This window comes from Alternaria dauci, chromosome 10 (genome assembly GCF_042100115.1).
Source record: "Alternaria dauci strain A2016 chromosome 10, whole genome shotgun sequence".
NCBI classification, from domain to species: Eukaryota; Fungi; Ascomycota; class Dothideomycetes; order Pleosporales; family Pleosporaceae; genus Alternaria; species Alternaria dauci.
This window is the reverse complement of record NC_091281.1, coordinates 147,886-167,036: the sequence shown is the minus strand read 5'-3', so window position 1 is coordinate 167,036 and position 19,151 is coordinate 147,886. Positions and strand designations below refer to the sequence as shown.

General features: G+C 52.6%; 6 protein-coding genes across 6 annotated transcripts; 2 read left to right on the top strand and 4 right to left on the bottom strand.

The window, feature by feature from the left end:
- Window positions 1-974: 974 nt before the first annotated feature.
- On the top strand, window positions 975-2,623 carry ACET3X_009526 (uncharacterized protein; the record flags this gene model as incomplete). Its single annotated transcript, XM_069455920.1, has 2 exons — window positions 975-2,349; window positions 2,409-2,623. The coding sequence occupies 2 exons, from the start codon at window positions 975-977 to the stop codon at window positions 2,621-2,623; spliced, it is 1,590 nt and encodes a 529-aa protein (XP_069302359.1).
- Window positions 2,624-3,122: 499 nt separating this feature from the next.
- ACET3X_009525 (uncharacterized protein) lies at window positions 3,123-6,951 on the bottom strand. Its single transcript, XM_069455909.1, has 2 exons — window positions 6,425-6,951; window positions 3,123-6,376 (listed from the first exon to the last, which is right to left on the bottom strand). Exons 1-2 carry the CDS (start codon window positions 6,663-6,665, stop codon window positions 3,273-3,275), a joined length of 3,345 nt encoding a protein of 1,114 aa, XP_069302358.1. The 5' UTR covers window positions 6,666-6,951; the 3' UTR covers window positions 3,123-3,272.
- Window positions 6,952-10,159: 3,208 nt separating this feature from the next.
- Window positions 10,160-10,651, bottom strand: ACET3X_009524 (uncharacterized protein; the record flags this gene model as incomplete). Its single annotated transcript, XM_069455898.1, has 3 exons — window positions 10,160-10,175; window positions 10,222-10,516; window positions 10,576-10,651. 3 exons carry the CDS (start codon window positions 10,649-10,651, stop codon window positions 10,160-10,162), a joined length of 387 nt encoding a protein of 128 aa, XP_069302357.1.
- A 684-nt stretch (window positions 10,652-11,335) lies between these two features.
- ACET3X_009523 (uncharacterized protein) lies at window positions 11,336-12,830 on the bottom strand (the record flags this gene model as incomplete). The annotated part of the gene is made up of 5 exons (XM_069455887.1): window positions 11,336-11,429; window positions 11,476-11,865; window positions 11,916-12,312; window positions 12,373-12,489; window positions 12,539-12,830. 5 exons carry the CDS (start codon window positions 12,828-12,830, stop codon window positions 11,336-11,338), a joined length of 1,290 nt encoding a protein of 429 aa, XP_069302356.1.
- A 501-nt stretch (window positions 12,831-13,331) lies between these two features.
- On the top strand, window positions 13,332-14,097 carry ACET3X_009522 (uncharacterized protein; the record flags this gene model as incomplete). The annotated part of the gene is made up of 4 exons (XM_069455876.1): window positions 13,332-13,384; window positions 13,496-13,530; window positions 13,639-13,753; window positions 13,989-14,097. The coding sequence occupies 4 exons, from the start codon at window positions 13,332-13,334 to the stop codon at window positions 14,095-14,097; spliced, it is 312 nt and encodes a 103-aa protein (XP_069302355.1).
- Window positions 14,098-17,235: 3,138 nt separating this feature from the next.
- ACET3X_009521 (uncharacterized protein) lies at window positions 17,236-19,028 on the bottom strand (the record flags this gene model as incomplete). The annotated part of the gene is made up of 2 exons (XM_069455865.1): window positions 17,236-18,851; window positions 19,016-19,028. The coding sequence occupies 2 exons, from the start codon at window positions 19,026-19,028 to the stop codon at window positions 17,236-17,238; spliced, it is 1,629 nt and encodes a 542-aa protein (XP_069302354.1).
- Between the last annotated feature and the right edge of the window lie 123 nt (window positions 19,029-19,151).

Here is a 19,151-nt window from a genome sequence, read left to right as displayed (position 1 = left end):
GAGCCGCATACAACCTTCCTTGTCTCGTGCAACTCTACCTGTGAAGGATTTAACAAACATGGCGTAATCAATACTGCTTGGTCTTGATCGTTGATATTAGCTTGCTGTCGCCCACATAGCTCTCGTTAGGCAATCTAGTAGCCTGAAACCGACGTAGTGAGCATATAACCAATTGTCAAGATGTTGGTCACGTCCAGAAAGAAAAGGATGAAGTGAGAATAAGTGTGCCGTTTGCGCGTCGGCGGCTGAAAGCTGTAGTGTTCGTCTTTCCCCTCATTGGACAGATTCCTGGTGGCGGTACGGGCCGACGTCCTCGAGAGCTGACAGGTGTACTTCGTGGACTCCAGATTGACATCATCTTCGCATCACCCCATTTCGCTCCACAAGTGTGTAGAGCTGGCTTTGGGTTTCCTGGTAGGGGTCTTGTATGACAGTGACCATTCGGTTGTGCTTTGGGGGGAGAGATGGCACTCGGCTTCTGTCCGATGCATGTACGTTCCTGCGTTGGCGAATGTGTGGGAGCAGCGTTACTGAGATTCCTGCAAATCATGTACTTTTAAGATCTTGCAAGAGATTCGAAACAATCAAGCATGAGATCGGGGAGGAGGCATCTGCCGCTTCTGGCCAGGACAGGATTAGTGCGGGGACACCTGACGCTAACACCAGGCACCAGCGCAGACGTGCTGATCATGAACGCGGCCGCCTCGTCTCAACCATCTTCGTACTTCCTCTGACAACTGCACTCCAAGACGATGGATCCTGACGCGTGCGATCTGGCCCTGTCTGCCATGGAGGAATTGCCAAACGAGCTACTTCTGCGTATCTGCAGTTACCTACATGCCCCAATAACATGCTTCTCCACACCCCATGCAACCGCTCGTTCACGCAATCTCGCGGTCTTGAGCCGCGTCTGCCGAAGATTCAAAGACATTGCCACGCCGCTCGTCTACGAATCGATAGAGAGAGCGGGCGATATGGATAGTCTAGCTTTTCGTCAGCTGCCGCGTACTCTGCTCAAGAACACGGAGTTGTGTTGGTACATCAAGAGCGTGAGACTGAAGATGAAGGACGGCTCAGAAGTGGGCAAGTTCTGGGCGGGGCATAGCATATCCCAGCGCGACGAAAGTGATGTCGCAGCGGGCGGCGAGCGGGCAGTGTACGACGAAAGGCACTGTCGCTACCAAAGGCGGGGTCGATACGAAAAGGAAGTTGATGAACGGGCAAACGCCATGCTAGTCAATACGCCAGAAGGCTACGAGTGGCTCGGCAAGCTCATTGCAGCTATGAACAGCAGTCAAGCTTATGCTAATGATGACAATCTTCTTGAGCGCGCTGTGCTCGGAGAAGACGTACTCCTCACACCATGTCTTCTTTTGGCGCATAACCTGGAACGCCTCTGGATCCGCTTTCCCAAAATGCAATGTGACACATACAACACGAGTTTCTTGTTGAATAGCCTCGCACACGCTGCTCAAGAAGGTGGGTTAGAAAAGCTCAAAGTTCTGCACCTTGACTTGTACCAAGCGGATCTCGAATGGCCGGTTAGACAGGTCCTGCCTTTCTTTCGGCTTCCGAACCTGACCGATCTCACGCTTGGTTATTGTGGTAGCAACGAAGTCGATGTCAATTACGAAGATATGATCGAGGAATGCGAGACTGGCTTGGCGTGCATGAACGAGTTCTGGATAAGGCCTGCTCGCAATTCTACCATCACCAGACTATCGCTACTTTCCCCGCATTTCAGTGGATCGATAGCGGCCAAGATGCTACTCGCTTGCAGAGCAATCACAGAATTCGAGCTCGTATTACCACACGATGCCCCGCCTCTCCACGGCATGTTCTACGAAGAGGTTGGTACAGCGCTTGTCCAGCATGTCGATACTCTTACCCACCTGTCACTTGGCGACCAGATGGCAGCCGTTGGTGGCGAGTTCAGTGAGAGTCCAGGCGTCTTTTCTATGGTACCGCGATTGTCTTCGCTCACATCCTTGCGAGCCTCGCCATACAACCTCTTTGGCTACGACGTGCCGAATTGGTATGCGGGCCATTTATCGCTGACGCTGTCTGATGCGCTTCCAGATGCGATTGAGCGGTTGTGGCTGGATATACCCTGTAGGATTTATAGTCTGGACTTTACTCCGCACTTTACGGATTTGTTCAGGGCGCAAGCGAATGGCAGGTTTCCTCGCTTGAAGACTATCGTCGTGAATTTGTATCAACAGACGAGTCTTGATTTCGAGTGCGCCACGTACTACTTCAAACAACTGATGGAGATCCGTCTGGACGCATTCGCCTACGCACCAACCCTCACCTTTGACATATCTCTCCGAGTAGACTGCAGCAGTCACGGTAAGTTATTACCATACAATATCGACACACGAGACACGAGATGCTAAACAGACTTCTAGAAATAGCAAACGATGGGTTACAACAGCTGCACACGCTCATGCAAGACTTGTGTCTCCCGCCACTGCCCAACTATCGCAGGTACGACGTACATCATCCAGATGGACAGCGGCACTACGTCGAAGCGTCCACGTGCGCGGTACTGCCCAGAACGCACGAGCAGATGCAAGACGATGCGGACCACGGGTACTGGAAGACGTCGCCATTCCCGATATAACGATTGTGCGCAATTGTGCTTGACACTTTCCGTTTTGTTGGATTACAGCGATCCGAGTACATACGTCGTATGATTGTCGTATGATTGTAGTACGCAGGTATTACTCGTTCGAGAACCTCTTTTACATGTAGAGCGTATAGATTTCGGGAAGTTGTGAATGGCTCGTGGGTTACCTGATAATACAATAGGTTATATAAACTAGCAATACAGCGTAACGTGCAATCTCCTTGATGTAAATAGTCATCGTTGAACGCGCATTCCACACCCAAGCGCAACGGAGCTAACTCATAAACAAGATCCTGTGCGGATATATCCCTGCTTTCGGTTCATACAGTCATCGTTGTTTTACTTCTAGATGTCGTAGGTGGCGCTGCTCCAGCTCATATCAAATACACTCTTCCTCTCCTTTGTCGTAGGCAACATGGCTTGCATAGAGTGTTCATCAAGATTAGACTCTCAGGTTAATAACAGTACGATGTCCTTCAGTTCAGACTAGAGACGGGTTGAATGTAATTAAATTGCAACAACATAAAAAAGCCGACTCATCACCATGGTATATTCCAAACGACAAGACAAACAACCACACGCTATGCAACAAAACAACTCCCCCTTTCCTCATCCCCCGACCACCAACTCAACCCTTCTCATCTCAAGAAGCAGTAACAAGCACATAACTCGTAATCGCATCCATCCTCTCCTTGGTCAACTTGAGCCCGACTTTAAGTAACTCCATCGCCACCTCCCTCTCCCTCCTCTCCAACTCCCTAAACCCCTCTCGCGTCAACAACCACGCCACACTATCATTCTCCGCCGCCACCGTGCCCGTTCTATCCGTTTCCGAAAAGAACGGCAACTCGCCACACGTCGTACCCGGTAATATAACTTCAAAAAAGCTACCCTGGTCAAGCACATATTCCGTGCGTAAGCGGCCCCGCTCAAGGATATAAAAGCCATCTGGATCGTCGCCGCGGGAGTATAGCACGGTGCCGGCTGGATACTCTTTGCGTTGGAAGTACGGCGCTGCCGTGTGCCAAAAATCTTCGTTCTTGGGGGATACGTCTTCAAAGGTTTGGAGGATGATTTTGAGGGGTTGGGCGAAGTTGCGCCAGCGGGAGGGGGCGGCTGCGACTTGGTTGGGTTGATTGGTGGTATTGGTGGTATTGAGCGAAGCATTGTCGGCGATAGACAGCGAATCCTCGCCGGATTCGCGCATCGTGGAGCGAGCGGCGATGAGGCGGGCGCCGCGGCGTGGAGAAGAAAAGACGGGGTTGAGGGAGCTGGCGCCAAAGGAAGTAGGTGAGCCGCCGGTGGCAATAGGTTCGTTTGCAGATTTGCCATTGTCAGAGATACTCATCGGGGGCGTGGTGTGGGATTTTGACGAGTGGCGGTTCCAGTGCTTGTGGAAGACTTCTAGGAGCTCGTTCTCGCAAGATTCGAGTGCGGTGTTCAGGTCCTCAAAGACCTGGGGTGGGGGACACTCTCCGTCGCCGTCTTCGTCGAGGAGGCCGACGTTCTGCAGGGCGCGACCGACGGGGTCGGCAAAGGAGACGCCGGAGATGATCATCTTGACGTTCTTGGTGTTGAGGATACGGTTGATGCGCTGGAAGCCCTCTGAGCTGGAAAAGTCAACGTCCATGACATTTGTAAAGTCGACAATGATGAAGCTGATAGGATTCTTTTCAAAATTGTCGTCGTCAATCAGCGAGCGCATGTACTCTTCTACAGAGACAATAGTCCCAAAGAAGAGGAAGCCGCCGAGCTTGATGGCGCGGATCTGTCCTCGCACCTTGCTGAGATAGCGAGTGTCTGACCGTGGGCGGCGGACAGTAGACTCTGCAATCATGCCGCTGTATGTTCCGCGAATGGCTGAGTGGCGCGAGCTCTGCACCACGTAGCTGACGCAGGCGAGAACAATGCCGACAAAGATACCGACAACAAAGTCGTGCACGCCCATGATGAGCACAATGGCCACAATGGTCAGGTACTCGAGTTTGTGGCACTTTCCAAAAGTGTCCCAGAGAGCTTCTTTCATGAGGTCGATACCAAGCAGGAAGATGAGTGCGCCGACCAGGCAGATGGGGATGTAGCCAACCATGGCGGGGCCCGCAACCCAGACCGCGGTTGTCGCACACGCAAGCAGGATACCCGCGAGTCGACTGTTACCGCCGTTGTCAACAAACATGACGCTGTTGGCGTAGACCAGGTAATTTTGGATACTACCGAGGCAGCCGGAGAGGGTGTTGGAGATGCCGTGAGCAATCAGTTCCCGGTTAACATCGAGATTGTCTTCTCGCACCGCAGCACCCAGAGCGGGGACGTTGATGGGAACATGGATGATGCCGAAAAACGAGAGGGCGAACATGGTCGGGATAGTGCTGGCAAGTGCCGCTCCATCTATGCTGCCGAATTTAAAATAAGAATAGAATCTGTAAAACTTGACGCCAGCTTCAGGCGTCTCAAAGATCCAGCCTGCGTTGCGTACAGGCTCGAGATCCTTGTGCAGGATACCCTTGACGACGAGGTAGAAGACGGCGAACACAGTGATGAAGAACGCAGGCAGAACGAATGGGCTCTTGGACAGGCGCCGAAGGACCATGATGGCAATGGCAAGAGCAAGAGGCAGTGTCCACAGATACCAGGTATCTCCAGAAAACAGCTTCTGCAGCGTCGGAAGATCGTAGTTGAGATTACCCTCGAGACGCGCCGACACCTCGATGCCAGTGACGACGAGGAAGAAACCAACACCTCCGATGCAGCCGATCAGAATGTGTCTCGGGAAGAAGCTAACCAAGTTACCCAGCTTGAACGCTCCAAGGGCAAGGAAGATGAGGCCAGTCAAAATGGAGCTCAGGCAGTAGGACACAATGGTAGTCGCTATGATGGCCTCTGGCGGCTTGCCTTCCATCTGGTTCATGATGGAGTAGGCCATTTTGTGGAAAAAGGGCACCACCTCGATCATCTCCGACCCCACACCGCCCTTGAACACGGAAAGTCCCAGGGAGTAGCATAGCTGCGATACAATGCAACTCACGAAGAAGATGGAGATGCCGTCCGGGCCAGTGTTGCTGAAGATGGGCGCGCCGAGCGGAAACAGAATGTAGCCATAGGACAATGCATCCAGGAGATTCAGCAGCAGTCCAAGGAAGACGGCAGAAGTGATTTGCACGGTGCCGACAGCACTCGAGATGAGGGCATCCGCGGTGTAGTTCTTTGGATTCGTGAGCGCCTGGCCCACACCCAGAATATGTTCGCGGCCAGCAGCAAACGTGTGTCTGACGCGTTGGGGCAGGCGCGACTTTGACTGCCGTGTCCACGCGTGCCGGCTCTCCTGCGCCTTCTGCTTTTGCTGCGGGTCCCGACGCGACAGCCTCGTCTGGGGAAGCAGCGGGGTCCGCTCCGTATCTTCAACAACTACGTGTGCATTTGCCGGTTCCCTCTTCGCGTCATGTGATGTCGTCGCTGCGCCCGGCAGCTTTGGGCTGAAGAAGCTCTTGTCCTGCTGCGGCCCGATGACGGTATCTGGCGTTTCGGCCTCGCTGTCCTCCTCGATGGTGTCGGTCCAGCGCCCCGTGTCTATGGACCCGCGGCCCTCGTCGTTATCCGATACGGCGCCGCCATGTCTCACCGCAAACGTATCCGCGTCTGCGAAGCTATGGCTCTGCGGCCGGTCCTGGTAGTCTTCTGCTTCGAGCGCATACGACGCCAGCTGGGAGCTCCTCTCGCGCACGCCCTGCGATGAGTACTGTGGGGTATCTAGACGGCAGTCAGCAGTTGCCCAGAGATACGGCTGGGGAGGTGTACCCGCGAAACCGTGCGAGGTCTGATGCGCAAACGAGCGGATGGGATTGCGTGTGTAGGACCCAGAGAGGGGCCCCGAGGCAATTGAGCCCCCGCGTATCCGGTGTGGGAGCGAGTGGCCGCCGTGCTCAGCGTGCGACGGGTCCTGGGCGAAGTCGGCTTCGTTGACGCCGTCGCCGGTGAAGGGAAGCTGTTGTTGTTGCTCCGCGGCGGGCGAGTCGCGCGAGAACAGACGGGACGGCATGGCGCCTGGATTAAGAATAGATGCTAATAGAAAAGACAATCAAAAACTCAACGAAGCATTCTCTACGCCCTGAGCAGGTTGAAGTGGAGAGAGAGTGGTGAATTAGGCAGAGGGACTACCGGGCCGCTAGACAGCAGCTGGAGGCGGGTATAATAGTGCCTGGGACGCGACAAAGGTGGACAATCAAAGAAGCGTGCTGCTCGGACACCAGGCATGGTGGTGAAAGGCCCGTCAGTCAGTCCCTTGTGCAAGGATTGCGCGGCTTGTCGGAAAGCATGGGGCGCTGGGCCATACTGGAAATTTTTCTGCTGCCAAAGCGTGAGAATCGAGAAATCGAGACCCAGCTTCGGTACGTCACCGGCCGCTAAGCCCGTTCAGAACCAGCAAGCGTCTCGTTTTTTCCACTTTCCATGCTTCCGGGCTCTCAATTAGGTTTCCTTGTATCCCCGCACATCCTGCCGTGCATCCCGTTATCCCTCCTCTCTCCAGCTTTACATGCCGCGCGATTTCGTCTTTGGCTGCACGCACGACGCAAGATGGCGTCAGGATGCTCCGACATGTGAGCATCGCCGTTATCGCTGCTGCTGCACATTCGCTTATGCACCTCGACCCAATGCCGCGACGAATCCCACACGTTCATGCATCGCGGAGCGCACCGCGCAGACAATCACTGTGGATCCACTTTCGTCATGCGAATTGTCAAAGCCGTTGTATACGAGTCAGAAGTCCTCAACGTCCTCGACATGAAAAGATTTAACAATGGAGTTTACTGGGTTTTCACGTTTCTATGGACCTGCGGTTCCGCCCTTGGTTGGAATGTAAGCAAACCAGTAACTTGTTTGTTTAATATGCCCGTGGCCGATGAAAAAGAAAGACCGTCCGTCCCGTGCATGAGCTTCTGGCTGCCATTCATCCTCTACGACAGCCCCGCACCCTTATCACTCAGCTGCATATTACACTTTCCGACACAACGGTTGTCTTTGTCTAGGCTTTCGCGTGTTGGGTCCAGAACGGCGTGGGAAACGGATACACGTGCATTAATGCCTCATGCGCCTCGACGCCATCTTCTCCTCTTCTGCACCTAGATGGTTCCACGAGTAGGTCTACCGCTTTTACGGGTTACGCGCGCCCTTTGTTGAAGCGGAAGAGTGGTTCCTGGGGAGACGACTCGTGTGACGGAAGGTGGCTTGGTGGTGCTGGAGGTAGATTGGATGGCTGGGCAGAGTTGTAGGTATACTGAAGTTATCTGTTCCCGATCCGGATTCTGGGACAGAAATTCAGTTACATATTGACTGTATTTCGATATCGTTGCCTCTCTCTTGTCTTGAATGCCCTCCGAGCGAAGAGGACGACGGCTACCGGCATACAACGTCCTATCCAGCGCCTCCAACCCCCTCGTAGGGATTGAGACTACGAGTGCTAACAACACCTTCCGAACCGATGCTACCATAGCCAAATTCGCTGGACTTGCCACGCTCAATGGCACCGCAGCTCCAAGCATCTGTGGCAAACTTCACCCTTCAACATCTTCTCGTACAGCAAGTTATACCTATCGCCATATGGATAGGTAGCGGTGTTCTTGTTACTCTGTGGCACTGGGTTCTCGACTTTGTCTCACTTCGATTCTTCTACCCCGTCTATTGTTGCTGCGCAGTTCTGGTATTGGGCGAGTAGACATACACGGAATGGAAGGTGGGTCATTCTGAGGCCTAAGAGCATGTCTTGATATTGCATCACTATCGTATTGGTTCGATGCACATATTTCCCCAGGCCATGAAGAAGCATCCACCTATACAGTTCTCCACCCAGGGCTGCTTACCCATATACAAATCTCTCAACGTTTTTGTTCTTGAATATAGGGCTGTACATGTAACAGCACTCGCTTATATCTGGTAATTGGATGTACTGCACTTGCATCCTTTACCGCGACAACGACATGTAAAACCGGGCATTTCTGCTTCTCCCCCCACTGCCCAAATTCAGTCACATCCCCGTCAGCAACACACGACCCGAACATCCCATACGGCACTGTGAAACGCACGACGCTCGCATGCGGCCCAGAGACGTCTGTCAAGTTGACCGTGGGAACATCACTCGGAAAAGACTGGTACGAAGACGGAGCAGAATACTGGAACCAATCGAATTCCAAACGAGCACCCGCATCCGGCGAGTACGAAGCCGAAGCATCCAGCGTCACCTCCTGCCCAACACTGACGTTGAGATGCATAGCATCTGGGCCGGACGTCCCGTTCAGAGACACAACGGGCGGATGCGTGGTGTTGGAACCAGGACTCCAAGGGCGCAGCGTCCATTGCATTCTAGCCGCAAATTCATGCTGAAACGCATCGCGCCACCTCCACACCGAAGCGTGGTTCGTACGGAACATTTCGCCATTAACACCTCGTGCCATATCCACCGCATCGCCGTACTGCTGTGCATCGTCGCCATCAAGTGGATTACTCGTGTACCTGCCGCCCCAGCTACCCCATTCCGGGTACTCTGGATTCCCCAGGCCGTTGAAAATATGATAAAGTAGACTAGGCGAGTCGCCTTCCATCAAAAATTCAACGTCTGGGTACTTTTTGCCCAGCTCGCCGATTTGAATATTCTCTGTGAGCCACGCTTGCGACACGATTTCGTTATTTGAACCCCCAGGGTCCACAGATGTAGAACTCATACCAATCCATGCCGCGACTGGGTATTGGTTGAAACCATGGCGCGATGCAAGGTACCGCATCGTAGGAAAGTTGCGACGGATCCAAGGGCCAGTATCGTCTTGGTCCGAGATGGCATAGACACGGATTTTGGAGATAAACCTCTCTAGCTCTGAAGCTGAGCGGGTGCGATTCACGGTCCAGAGTGCGGAGGCAAGGGTATTAGCTCCGCCCCAGATCTATACGTACAGTGGTGACGAGGAGACGTCTACAGCGTCGATGAGCATCTGTGTGCCGGTTGTGATATTTTCTCCTTTCTCAAGTTGGTGCAAGGCGCGTATTCCGTAGACGGGTGGTCCGCTGCTTATCTTGCTTTTCAAGTACTCGGCCGTCGGGAACGAAGTGTTGCTGTGTGATTGTAGGTTTGAATGCACGGCGCCGTATGCGTCGACGATGTCGTGGATCATGTGGGGGAGCGTGGCATTGGGAAGCCAGAATGAGGTGATTGCTACTAGGCCTTCGATCTGGTAGAGGTTGGGATGCACGAGGAGTCGGACGAGAGACATTGAGTCGTCTGGTTCGTTGCCAATGTCTGTGAGGACGAAGATGCGGTTCTTGGCTTCTGGAACATGTTGAGTGGAGCGAGCAGAGCGAGGTTGGATGGATGAAGCGCATGGCAGTTGTGATAGGGCGTAGATGCTCCCAAGGAGAAGTGTTTTCAACCTCATGCTGATTGGTAAACCGTGATCACAGAGATGGTGTAGAGATTTGGTTGATGTGAGATGGATATTTATGTTCGGCGCTGGTACGGCCCGACTTTACTTGCCATAGTCGCGGCGATCAGTCCGGTATAGATCTACAGCCTTTAACGTCATGTCTTCACTAGCCATCGGATATCGTACCTATATGCAGCGCTGGTATCGGCTGTCGGAATGTGGGGGAAATCTGGGGTCTGCCAAGACGGTGTAAATCCATTCCTGTGCGATCCTCCAATCACTTCTTCCTGAACCCTCAAGCCGTTGCACGTTTTCACATTCCAGTTTTGAGGGGCAACAGCTTGAATTGCTGTCAAGACAAAGTCGAATTTTAATTGAATACACTTGAAGGCTTCTGGCAACCGAGGTCTCTGTAATATCCATTCTTGAATCCCTTCTTGTGCGGTACTAGAGTGAGGTAGGAGAGTTTGCGGGACAGGCCCTAAAAATGTACCGTAAGTTTGAGATCAACTCAACTTCCCTCGACCGCTGCATACATACTATACAAGTGGAATTGCTTGAACCCAAGCTTGATTATATGCTGCCAGCAGTAACTTCGCAGCTTCTTTACGCGCATGAAAAACCCCAATCCTTTCAAAAGCGCCCGCCTGATTTCTAGAATTCACTACACAGATTCCCTTTACCTCATGATGAGATTTAGTGTCAGAGTAGGATTTGAAGAGCACAAGAAGTTGAACGTCGAACTCTTGATCAGCGTGGTAACAAGGCGCGTCTGGGACATCGAGCGTAAGTTCCATTAGCTCTCCAACAGCAGGTTGGATCATTTCCGGAAGCGAGGTCAAAATGCCTTCGTTCAATGCGGCGAAGGGCCCGGTTGGCAAACCTTGCCCGTCCAATTTTCCGGTGTGAACAGTGGCTGGAATAGGTCTACATTCCACGAGTACGTAACCCTGCTTTACTTCTCTAGAAGGCTTTGTCGAGGTATAGAATTCGATGACTGCTGCCATGTCGGTAAGAACAGATTTGATTGGGGTTTCGAAAGGCTCAATTGTGGCCGATAAGCTTGCCCAACTCCAGCTTGGTGCACGCCAGACGCTAGGCCGCGAGCTCTTGCCGGATGGCAACCAACACAGCTCTCGGATGAAACGTGCTTTCCATAGACCAGCAACTAGGCAATCGTCTATAACATGTCCAACTTCGTCTGCTACACCAACCAGTGCAACCAGGATATCTGACTCCTTGGTGATGCCGCATGCAGTGTAATGGTTCAAGAAACCGTCCCACGCTCCGTAGATCCCATCTATTGCATGCAGTCTGGTGCCGTTGCTGGTGCTATGAAGAGTGATATCGTGCATGGAATTGTCGCTGGGTTCTGGCCATTGAGTGCCGCTGACCTGATCTCTAAGATCATGAACGTTGCTGTGAAGACGGGTCTCTGACCTATTGTCGTTCTCACAGGTGAAAGACGTGTGACATTCCCAGATAAGCAGGGGTTGCGTAAGATGCAAGATTCGTGGAGAAAGAAAACGTTCTTGGGCAACCCATGCCCTTTGATTTAAAGGCGCAAGATCGACGGCTTCATTTGCATCGATGCCATAAAAGCCAAACAAGTATGAACCTGAGGTCGGCCAGTGGAAGGAATCTTGATTGCTTGACCACGTAGCCTCGACCATGATCGGTGTGAGTTGCTCAGGGTCGCGATCAAAAAAAAGACCGACATCTCCAAATTCAGCACCAGTGGCCGCGATACAGAGTTCAGCCTTGCTGTAGACATCGCGCATACGAGAGGCCTCTGCAGCCCAGTCGTCCAGGTTATCCTGAAAAATGCACCTTTGTGTGGTAAGTGACTGCGAGACAAATATGAGATGAGGTAATGTTACAAGGAATCAATCCAAATATACTGGATCTTAAACATTCGTGTGACTACGATGGCGTCCTGGAAGGTTTTCGGTAAAGAGGACGAGGAAATTCCCTCTTTGAGCATTTTCTCAGTGGATTTCTTGAGCATGACCCGCTGCGGATCCTTCCCCCAACAATGTGAGAGTACAGTGTAAGAAGCTCCAGCAACCATGTCGGCACGATCGCAAAGGCGTATTACTTCGCCTCCAGTAGATCCAACATACATAGCTCTTGTCGGCGTGAAATCATTGTAGGGTGCGATACGTTGACATCTGGAATGCTGTTCTCGGCATTCGTGATATTGCTTTCTGAGGAAAAAGAGCGCTCGAGCATCACCCGTATTCCGGGTGATATGCTGATGATGTAAATCCGGCCTTGCTTGACCGCAGAATCAGTTTTGGGAGGACAAACAACAGGCAAAAACGTCGCTTTTCTTACATTCATATCGTTCTAGACTGGGATAAACAGAGAGAGTGTCGCTCAGGAAATCGAGACTTCCACGGTGCCAATAGTAGTGTGTTGGTCCTATAGAATAAGCGGGCTGGTCCCTTTCTTCTAACAAAATATCAGCGATTACGACTCGCTCTGGCAAAGCTAATAATACCAGAAGCTCTTTGGAAAGCTTTGTAGAGCCGAATGCAGATGACACAGGGAAGGTCAAGAGCTCGCTGGAAAGACTCTGCATCAGGATGATGAATGTACTCAAGATTGCCATAAATGTCCCATTTGTCCGATCCAAAGCATTCTGTACTATCTCCTCGAAGAAAAGCTTTGCAAGGCTCGCAAAACTTTTGCTGAGACGGCGTCGGCAGCCTCGGGGGGGTAATCTCTTGTGAAGATTGAGAGGTATCTGACGTAACAGGAGGCAAGTGAAGCGTCGTCTGAGCGTCACTCATACTGACGACCGTGCCTACCGGTGTAGGCAAGCTTCCTGAGATAATATTGTAGTCGTGACACGATGGTGGCAGAGCGAGAGCAAGACGCAACTCCTCACCTGAGCCTTACCTAGACGACGACGCCACCGCGTGTTGGCGCTTACATGAAGGACCAGAGCTGAGACTGCTATCCGGCTTATCGCGACAATCATCTCTACAAGCGTAGGACTGTTGTCATCAAGCAAGGACAAATGCTACGCATAATCTTATCGAGCGTAAAAGCGCGTCTTCGGCGATCTACAATGTGCTTTAGCGAGTGATGGTTGTTGTGTCATTCCGAGGTTGCAAGGCTGAAAGCAAAGCAAAGCACTGACCAGCGGACGAGTCCGATCACGCTAAGTTTGTCCAATACTCACTCCACCGCAGTCACCACCCTTCACTACGGCCCATTGCACTCGACCACGGTATCACGGACTCCCGAAAACACTTTGAACACAATAAAAAGCCGCTTATTATCCCAAAATGAGCAACTTTGGAGGTGCTGGACTTGGGCAGAAGGTCATTAGGCCGAATCCGTAGGTTCCTCCCTCAATGCGACTGGCGCATCATGGCACCGGAGATATGCAGAGGACATATCAGCTTCTTTCTCTCTCTGTAGTCCCTTACTGACCATCAATTCCTTCTAGGCCAGAGCGAGGCTCGTTCCCTCTCGACCACGACGGTATGCGAACCCATCCTCAGTCTTTACGTCCTACCGGCCCATCCCGTCTACTTCGGCCCTGATCCGTCGTTACAATATGTACTATAAACACACTGACAATTCATTCAGGAGAATGCAAAGATATTATGCTCTCGTACCTCCGATGCATCAAGTCCCACCGCGGGACTAACGATCCCGAATGCCGCAACCTCTCCAAATCGTATCTATCATGCCGTATGGACCGGTACGTACACCATACCTTCGTTCCCTCGGGCTGCGCTCTATATCTCTACTACATAAGTCGCGACTCATGATATTCCGTCTCTTCCGTTCCATAGTTAGCGAAAGAGAAGACATGGTCTCCTGATGCCGCCAGATCGCCTCGAAAGCCTCCAGAACGAGTCGCATGCACTCGCTTTGGTCTCGCAACTCCTCATACATTCTATGAGCTTATGACTAACCGCTTCTCGTGCTTACAGAAACCTCATGGCCCCCGATTCCTTCAGAAACCTCGGCTTCGGCGACGACAGTGACGGCCCCGATTCGAAAAACCCCACTACCACCTCGTCCCAAACATCGCAAAAATAGAACCTCATAGCGCACAAGCGGCCGGACAATATTGGAGCAGAGAGTGTCGCAGCCTCACGGGCAGCAGTCTGGTAGCACCCAAAGAAACCGACTTCATGCTGCTGCTATCGCGAATCCAGTCTCCACTCTTTCTGCTGCGCAACCTGGATGTCTCGGCCGATACATACAAAGCCCCACGAACGCCGCCCATGCGCACTGCAGCGAATACACATCTGACAGGGTACATTGACGGAAAGCCCTGCATCCCGCATGGTGACGCGCATGCTGAGACATGGAGAAGATCGACGGACCGGGAGCAGCAGGGCTGGTATCGATATCCACGCAAGAGATTGATGAACACACAGGGGCAGAGCAGAGCAAGACATGCAGATGACAGCTGTCGATGACATATGCTGTAGGCACGGGGAACGACGGCGCGGATCCACACGCAGGCAGGCACCACCACAGATCAGATGGGAGACGAGACATGGCAGATAACACGGCGTTATCTGGAGCACATTGTTGTTTGTGGGACTTGACGAAGTGGTTGTACGAATACACCTTTTTCAACCTCATCATACTTTCTTCTACCTATCCCGCTCTATCGATCGCCATATCACGTTCTCTTGCTGCGCCGACGACTCCTCCCTCTCACTCTTCCAGACCCGATCGCAAACCAAGACATACAAGTCATCCCCTCCCCCTCTCACAGCCTAGTTTCAGTCCAGATCGGTGCGTGTAACCGTTGTACAGCCCCACTGGCTAGCTGACTATGTCATACGAATCCTGAGTCTGATGTTCCTTGTCGAAGGGCTCCGGCTATCGGGTTGTGCGATGGTTAGTAGACACACGATCTAGTGGGTTTAAAACGGTGTGGTCGTATCTACTGGGTTTTCGTGCTGTGACGTCGTTGGTGCCTTTGGTGTGAGTGGTTTGCTGGGAGCGGGGGAGGCGGGATGGCGGTTGGGTGGGCGGATGATGGATGGTGCGGTGCAGTGTGTGACTTTGTATGCGTGGGCTTTGGATTCGAGATAAAAGTGCGTTGATGGTTTTGATGTGGGAGTTGAGTGTAGTTCTTTCACGTGCCAATATCTCGCATCTTGAGTACTAGCACCCGGGGTCGGGGATGATATCAGCATAATACCATACTCTATGCTACCCCATCACCCTTCACCTTACCAATTACCAACTAACAGATTCTGAACCATCGCCACTGCATCATGCGCAAACACGTTACGCAACAGATGTCAGCACCGCTTCCAACCACCTACCTCCTCGCATCCCCGCCCGTCCTTTGGTCAACCAGGATACTCCGAATGTCGATCGTACTCCTATCCCCACCTTACCCCGTTAAACACTGCTACACGAACCCAGACAACAGACGCTACCATAACGTTCGTATCCCCGCGTATCGCAATATTGGCGAAAGGAGGGGTAGAGAGAGGGGAACCCATGTCCGTCCGTCGCGTCCTTTTCCTTGTTGATGACACTACCTAGGTACAGTACACTAATCCTAGTCAACGGTCTCTTGTCATCTTTCCTCAGAGAGGAAGGAAAACAATAGACCCTGGTTCTTACCTAGCATAAACTTTCTTGAGAACGTTGGATAAGATAAGTCCCTGCATATATCCGACATCTTACATCCACGCAGTCTACTGGCTTGATCGATTGATCGATTGGAGATTAGATAACAACACCAGGTACATGATCAAACATCCCTTTTCACCTAATCAGTTACGGACTCGCATACCGCCGTCCTTCCTTCCTTTCCTTTTCTAATTCCCCTCATATATACCCATCCACCCACCAATCACAACATCACCCATCGAGCACCCAGAAAGCAAAGACACCCCTAGAATAGTAATCCAAGCAGCCGACAGCAGCAATCCAACAACCAGCGGGAGACGCGGCAGGGTAATAGTGACTTGCATGACGCCTAACCACAGATTTGTTTTTAATGTGTCAAGTGGGTCATTGTTCGCATTGAGCGATATGTCGAGTATGATCGGCGGGAAGTATTGCCAGGAGAGAGAGGGCGAGAGACTGCATATGTGAAGGGTGTTTTGTTCCTTTCTTCTTCTCTTTCCTTTTCTTTTGGTACAACGAAGAGGGGTTAGGTTCATGATAGTAATCGGTATACGAGATCCAGCGCGCTAAGAATCCTCGTATTGCTGGTGGTTGCATGTGGCGGTCGACGCGGCTGCCGAAAAGACATAGTTCGTCTATCGACCCTGCCTTGTGCTTTCACGAGTGGCGGGCGACATTGACAGCATTCCACCCATGTTTCAAGTCGTCAGGCATTCATGGATCTGGGTTCTAGCCAGAGCACGTCACGGCTCAACCAATGTCACTGCACTTCAGCAAGCCAGAGTTAAACATATAAGATAAAATTGAAACTAGAAACCAACCAACCAACCCATAACGCGCCCACAAGCTAAATCACAAAAAATCCCACAGGTCCCCATCGTATCCATAGCGAGCATTATCCGACCGTCTTTCGCATGTCTATCATTCTCTTGCCCTCTCTCCTTCCAACAACATAAACCCCACACCATAGAACGCCAACAGTCCGAAAACGCGCCGACCATGCTAACGAGGAACCCTCCCGTGACCAAAAACCGTGATTAGGAAAAGCACAAGAGTGGTGATGTGCAAAAGCTGCAGATAAGACAACGCCACTTGCATGCGAAGGGAAACTAAACTAAACGAAGAAGCAAGCGAGCTATCAGAGCTGCCGCAACAGTGTAGCCACAGCTGTTGCGACAGGTGAGACCGCCATGTGCGGAGTGAGCGTCGAGTACCGGAGCGACAAAGGCCTTTATGCTCCGGTTGGGTGGGCTGGGCTCGGGTGATGATGTGCCACGGAGGGGTAGAACATATTATGCAACGAGATGGGAAGCGCTTGATGCAAGCAAAAAACTTCATCCGTCCTTGGCCAGCAGAGACGGTACGCGGAGGGCAGGCTCAAGGGCGGTGATCGGTCGTGTGCCGAGGAACGGTTCACCGCTCTGAAGTGCCTCTAGCCCCGTTGAAGTAGCTCTAGCGTATGCATCAAGCAAGATGTAGGAACGGGTGCGGGGTATCGCGGGGTATCATAGTGAAGGAATTGACAAAGAGATATGGAGACGGGAAGAGCTGGAATGTCTGACAGGCTTCAGATCAGCCCATTTCCATGCCGTACTCGTCCTCTTCTTTCAGGCTCGTCCAGTACTGTGGCTGGTTGGATCCAGAACCGCTGCCGGTGCTCTGCATGCCTGGGCTAAGGCTCTGTGGAGACACGCCGCTAAGGGGCTCACCGGCCAAGTTGGTGTGCTTGGGCACTCGGAGTCCGGAGCCTGGGCCTCGCGAGTACCGGAAGGTACCCGAGCCGTTCTTCTCAAGAGCCTCGAGGATCTCAGTCTTCATGCGCTTCTCGTCCTCAGTCTGCTCGGTGGCCCACTCTTCGCCGGTGGCTTGTTGAAGTCGTGCAGCTAGCTCGTCACACTCTTGGATCTTCTTGGACAGCATCCACATGAGATCACGAGTCCAGCTAACGGCGCCGTTGAGAATGTCTCCCTTGTTTGGTCCCTTGTCCTTCTCCTCGATTGGCAGTCCTTGTGTGATGTTACCAGCAGCCCGCCTTCCTTGGCCGCCAGCGAGAAGCGACGTTGCTTGCGGAGGCGACATGCCACTGGCTCCCATGGTAGGTGACAGAGGTCCATTGTTGTTGATGTGCTTGCGGATCTTCTCGTCCTCGAGACGGTGCTGGGGTACAAGCCGGGACAAGTCGTGGATACGCTCATTGATATTGTCGCGTCGTCGGCGCTCGACCAGGTTGTGAGACTCCCGACGTCGGCGCTTCTTTGCGTCGGCGTTCTGGCCAATGTCAACCTTGGCAGGGAGTGAGTTGTGCTTGCCCGAGTGCAAGACATCGGTGATCTGCTGGTGGTGCATGCCGCCAGTGTGGGGGGATGCTGTTGGTGAGTCGATCCATGAATGCGCACTTCCAGGGGTGCCATCCCACTGGCCAGACACGCTCTTCTGGTGACGGTGCATGTTGGTCATGATTGGCTGCGTGAAGTTGCCAGAGTCTGGAGTGCCGAGGTGGAGACCAGCCATGGCAGGGGTCTTGGGTGACATGGGAGCACGGCTGTCACTGGCAGTCCGGCTCATGGTGATTCGCTGACGCATGGATCCACTCGGCATGCTGCCAGGGAAGTTCATCCTCTGGGGCACTGATTGGTACTGGTTGAAGTCGAAGTTGCCAGGGTGGTTGAAGGGGCTGTGGATGGGCAGGTCGTCTGGCGTGTTGGAGTAGATTTGGTTCATGCTGGTGTTGTTGCTGTGGTTGTGGTAGTAGTCTTGCTGGCCGACCTGCTCCTGTGCGAAGTTGTTGAAGCCTGGCTGCTGGTCGAAAGTGCCCAGGGATTCAGCAAGCTCATCGTCGGCGATACCGGCTCCGCCCTGCGTGTAGCTGTTGGTGCCAAAGTGGTTGCCCATCATGCTCCCGCTCATGTTGAGCTCAGAGGGGTTGATGCCGTTGGCGTTCTCGTGTCCGGAGAACTGGGCGTTGGCGTATTGGTGGTTCATGTCGAGGCCGTTGTGCCCCATGAAGCGGTTGTTGAACGACATTTCGTCGACCTCTTCTTTGATGTATGGTTGAGGTGATCCTGTGCCAGTCATGTTGAAGATATCAGCGTCTAGCACGTCGTCAGAGGGAGAGTCGAAGCCAAGGTCCAGCCTCGCAATCGGCTTTTGAGGAGAGTAGGAAGAGGGAGGAGTGAAGAGAGCGTCCGCTTGAGGGACAGTCAGTATTGTCTCGTAGTACATGATGGAAATTGACGTTTGAAATGACGAAAGAGGAAGTGCGGGGGACGGAGTTGATATAAGAGATGCGGGAGTACTCGGCAGACATTCCCATGACAGTGCAGAGTGGGGGATGGCACAAAGGCGTACTTACTAGGCTTTGGCATTACTGTGGGTTGCAGTATTCCAGAAATGTGGTGCGTGAGGCCGAGGGCCGATGCTGGTGCCGAGTGTGGGATCTGAAACGATCTGACGTCGGCCCAACCAAGTGACTAGGGAAGGCACTCGCA

What these genes read in the sequence shown, in the direction of transcription:
- ACET3X_009525 (XM_069455909.1), bottom strand. Translation starts at nt 6,665, where the DNA reads ATGCCGTCCCGTCTGTTCTCGCGCGACTCGCCCGCCGCGGAGCAACAA. An exon ending in GACCTCGCACGGTTTCGCGG is followed by an intron (nt 6,377 to 6,424) that starts GTACACCTCCCC and finishes ACTGCCGTCTAG; the next exon opens with ATACCCCACAGTACTCATCG.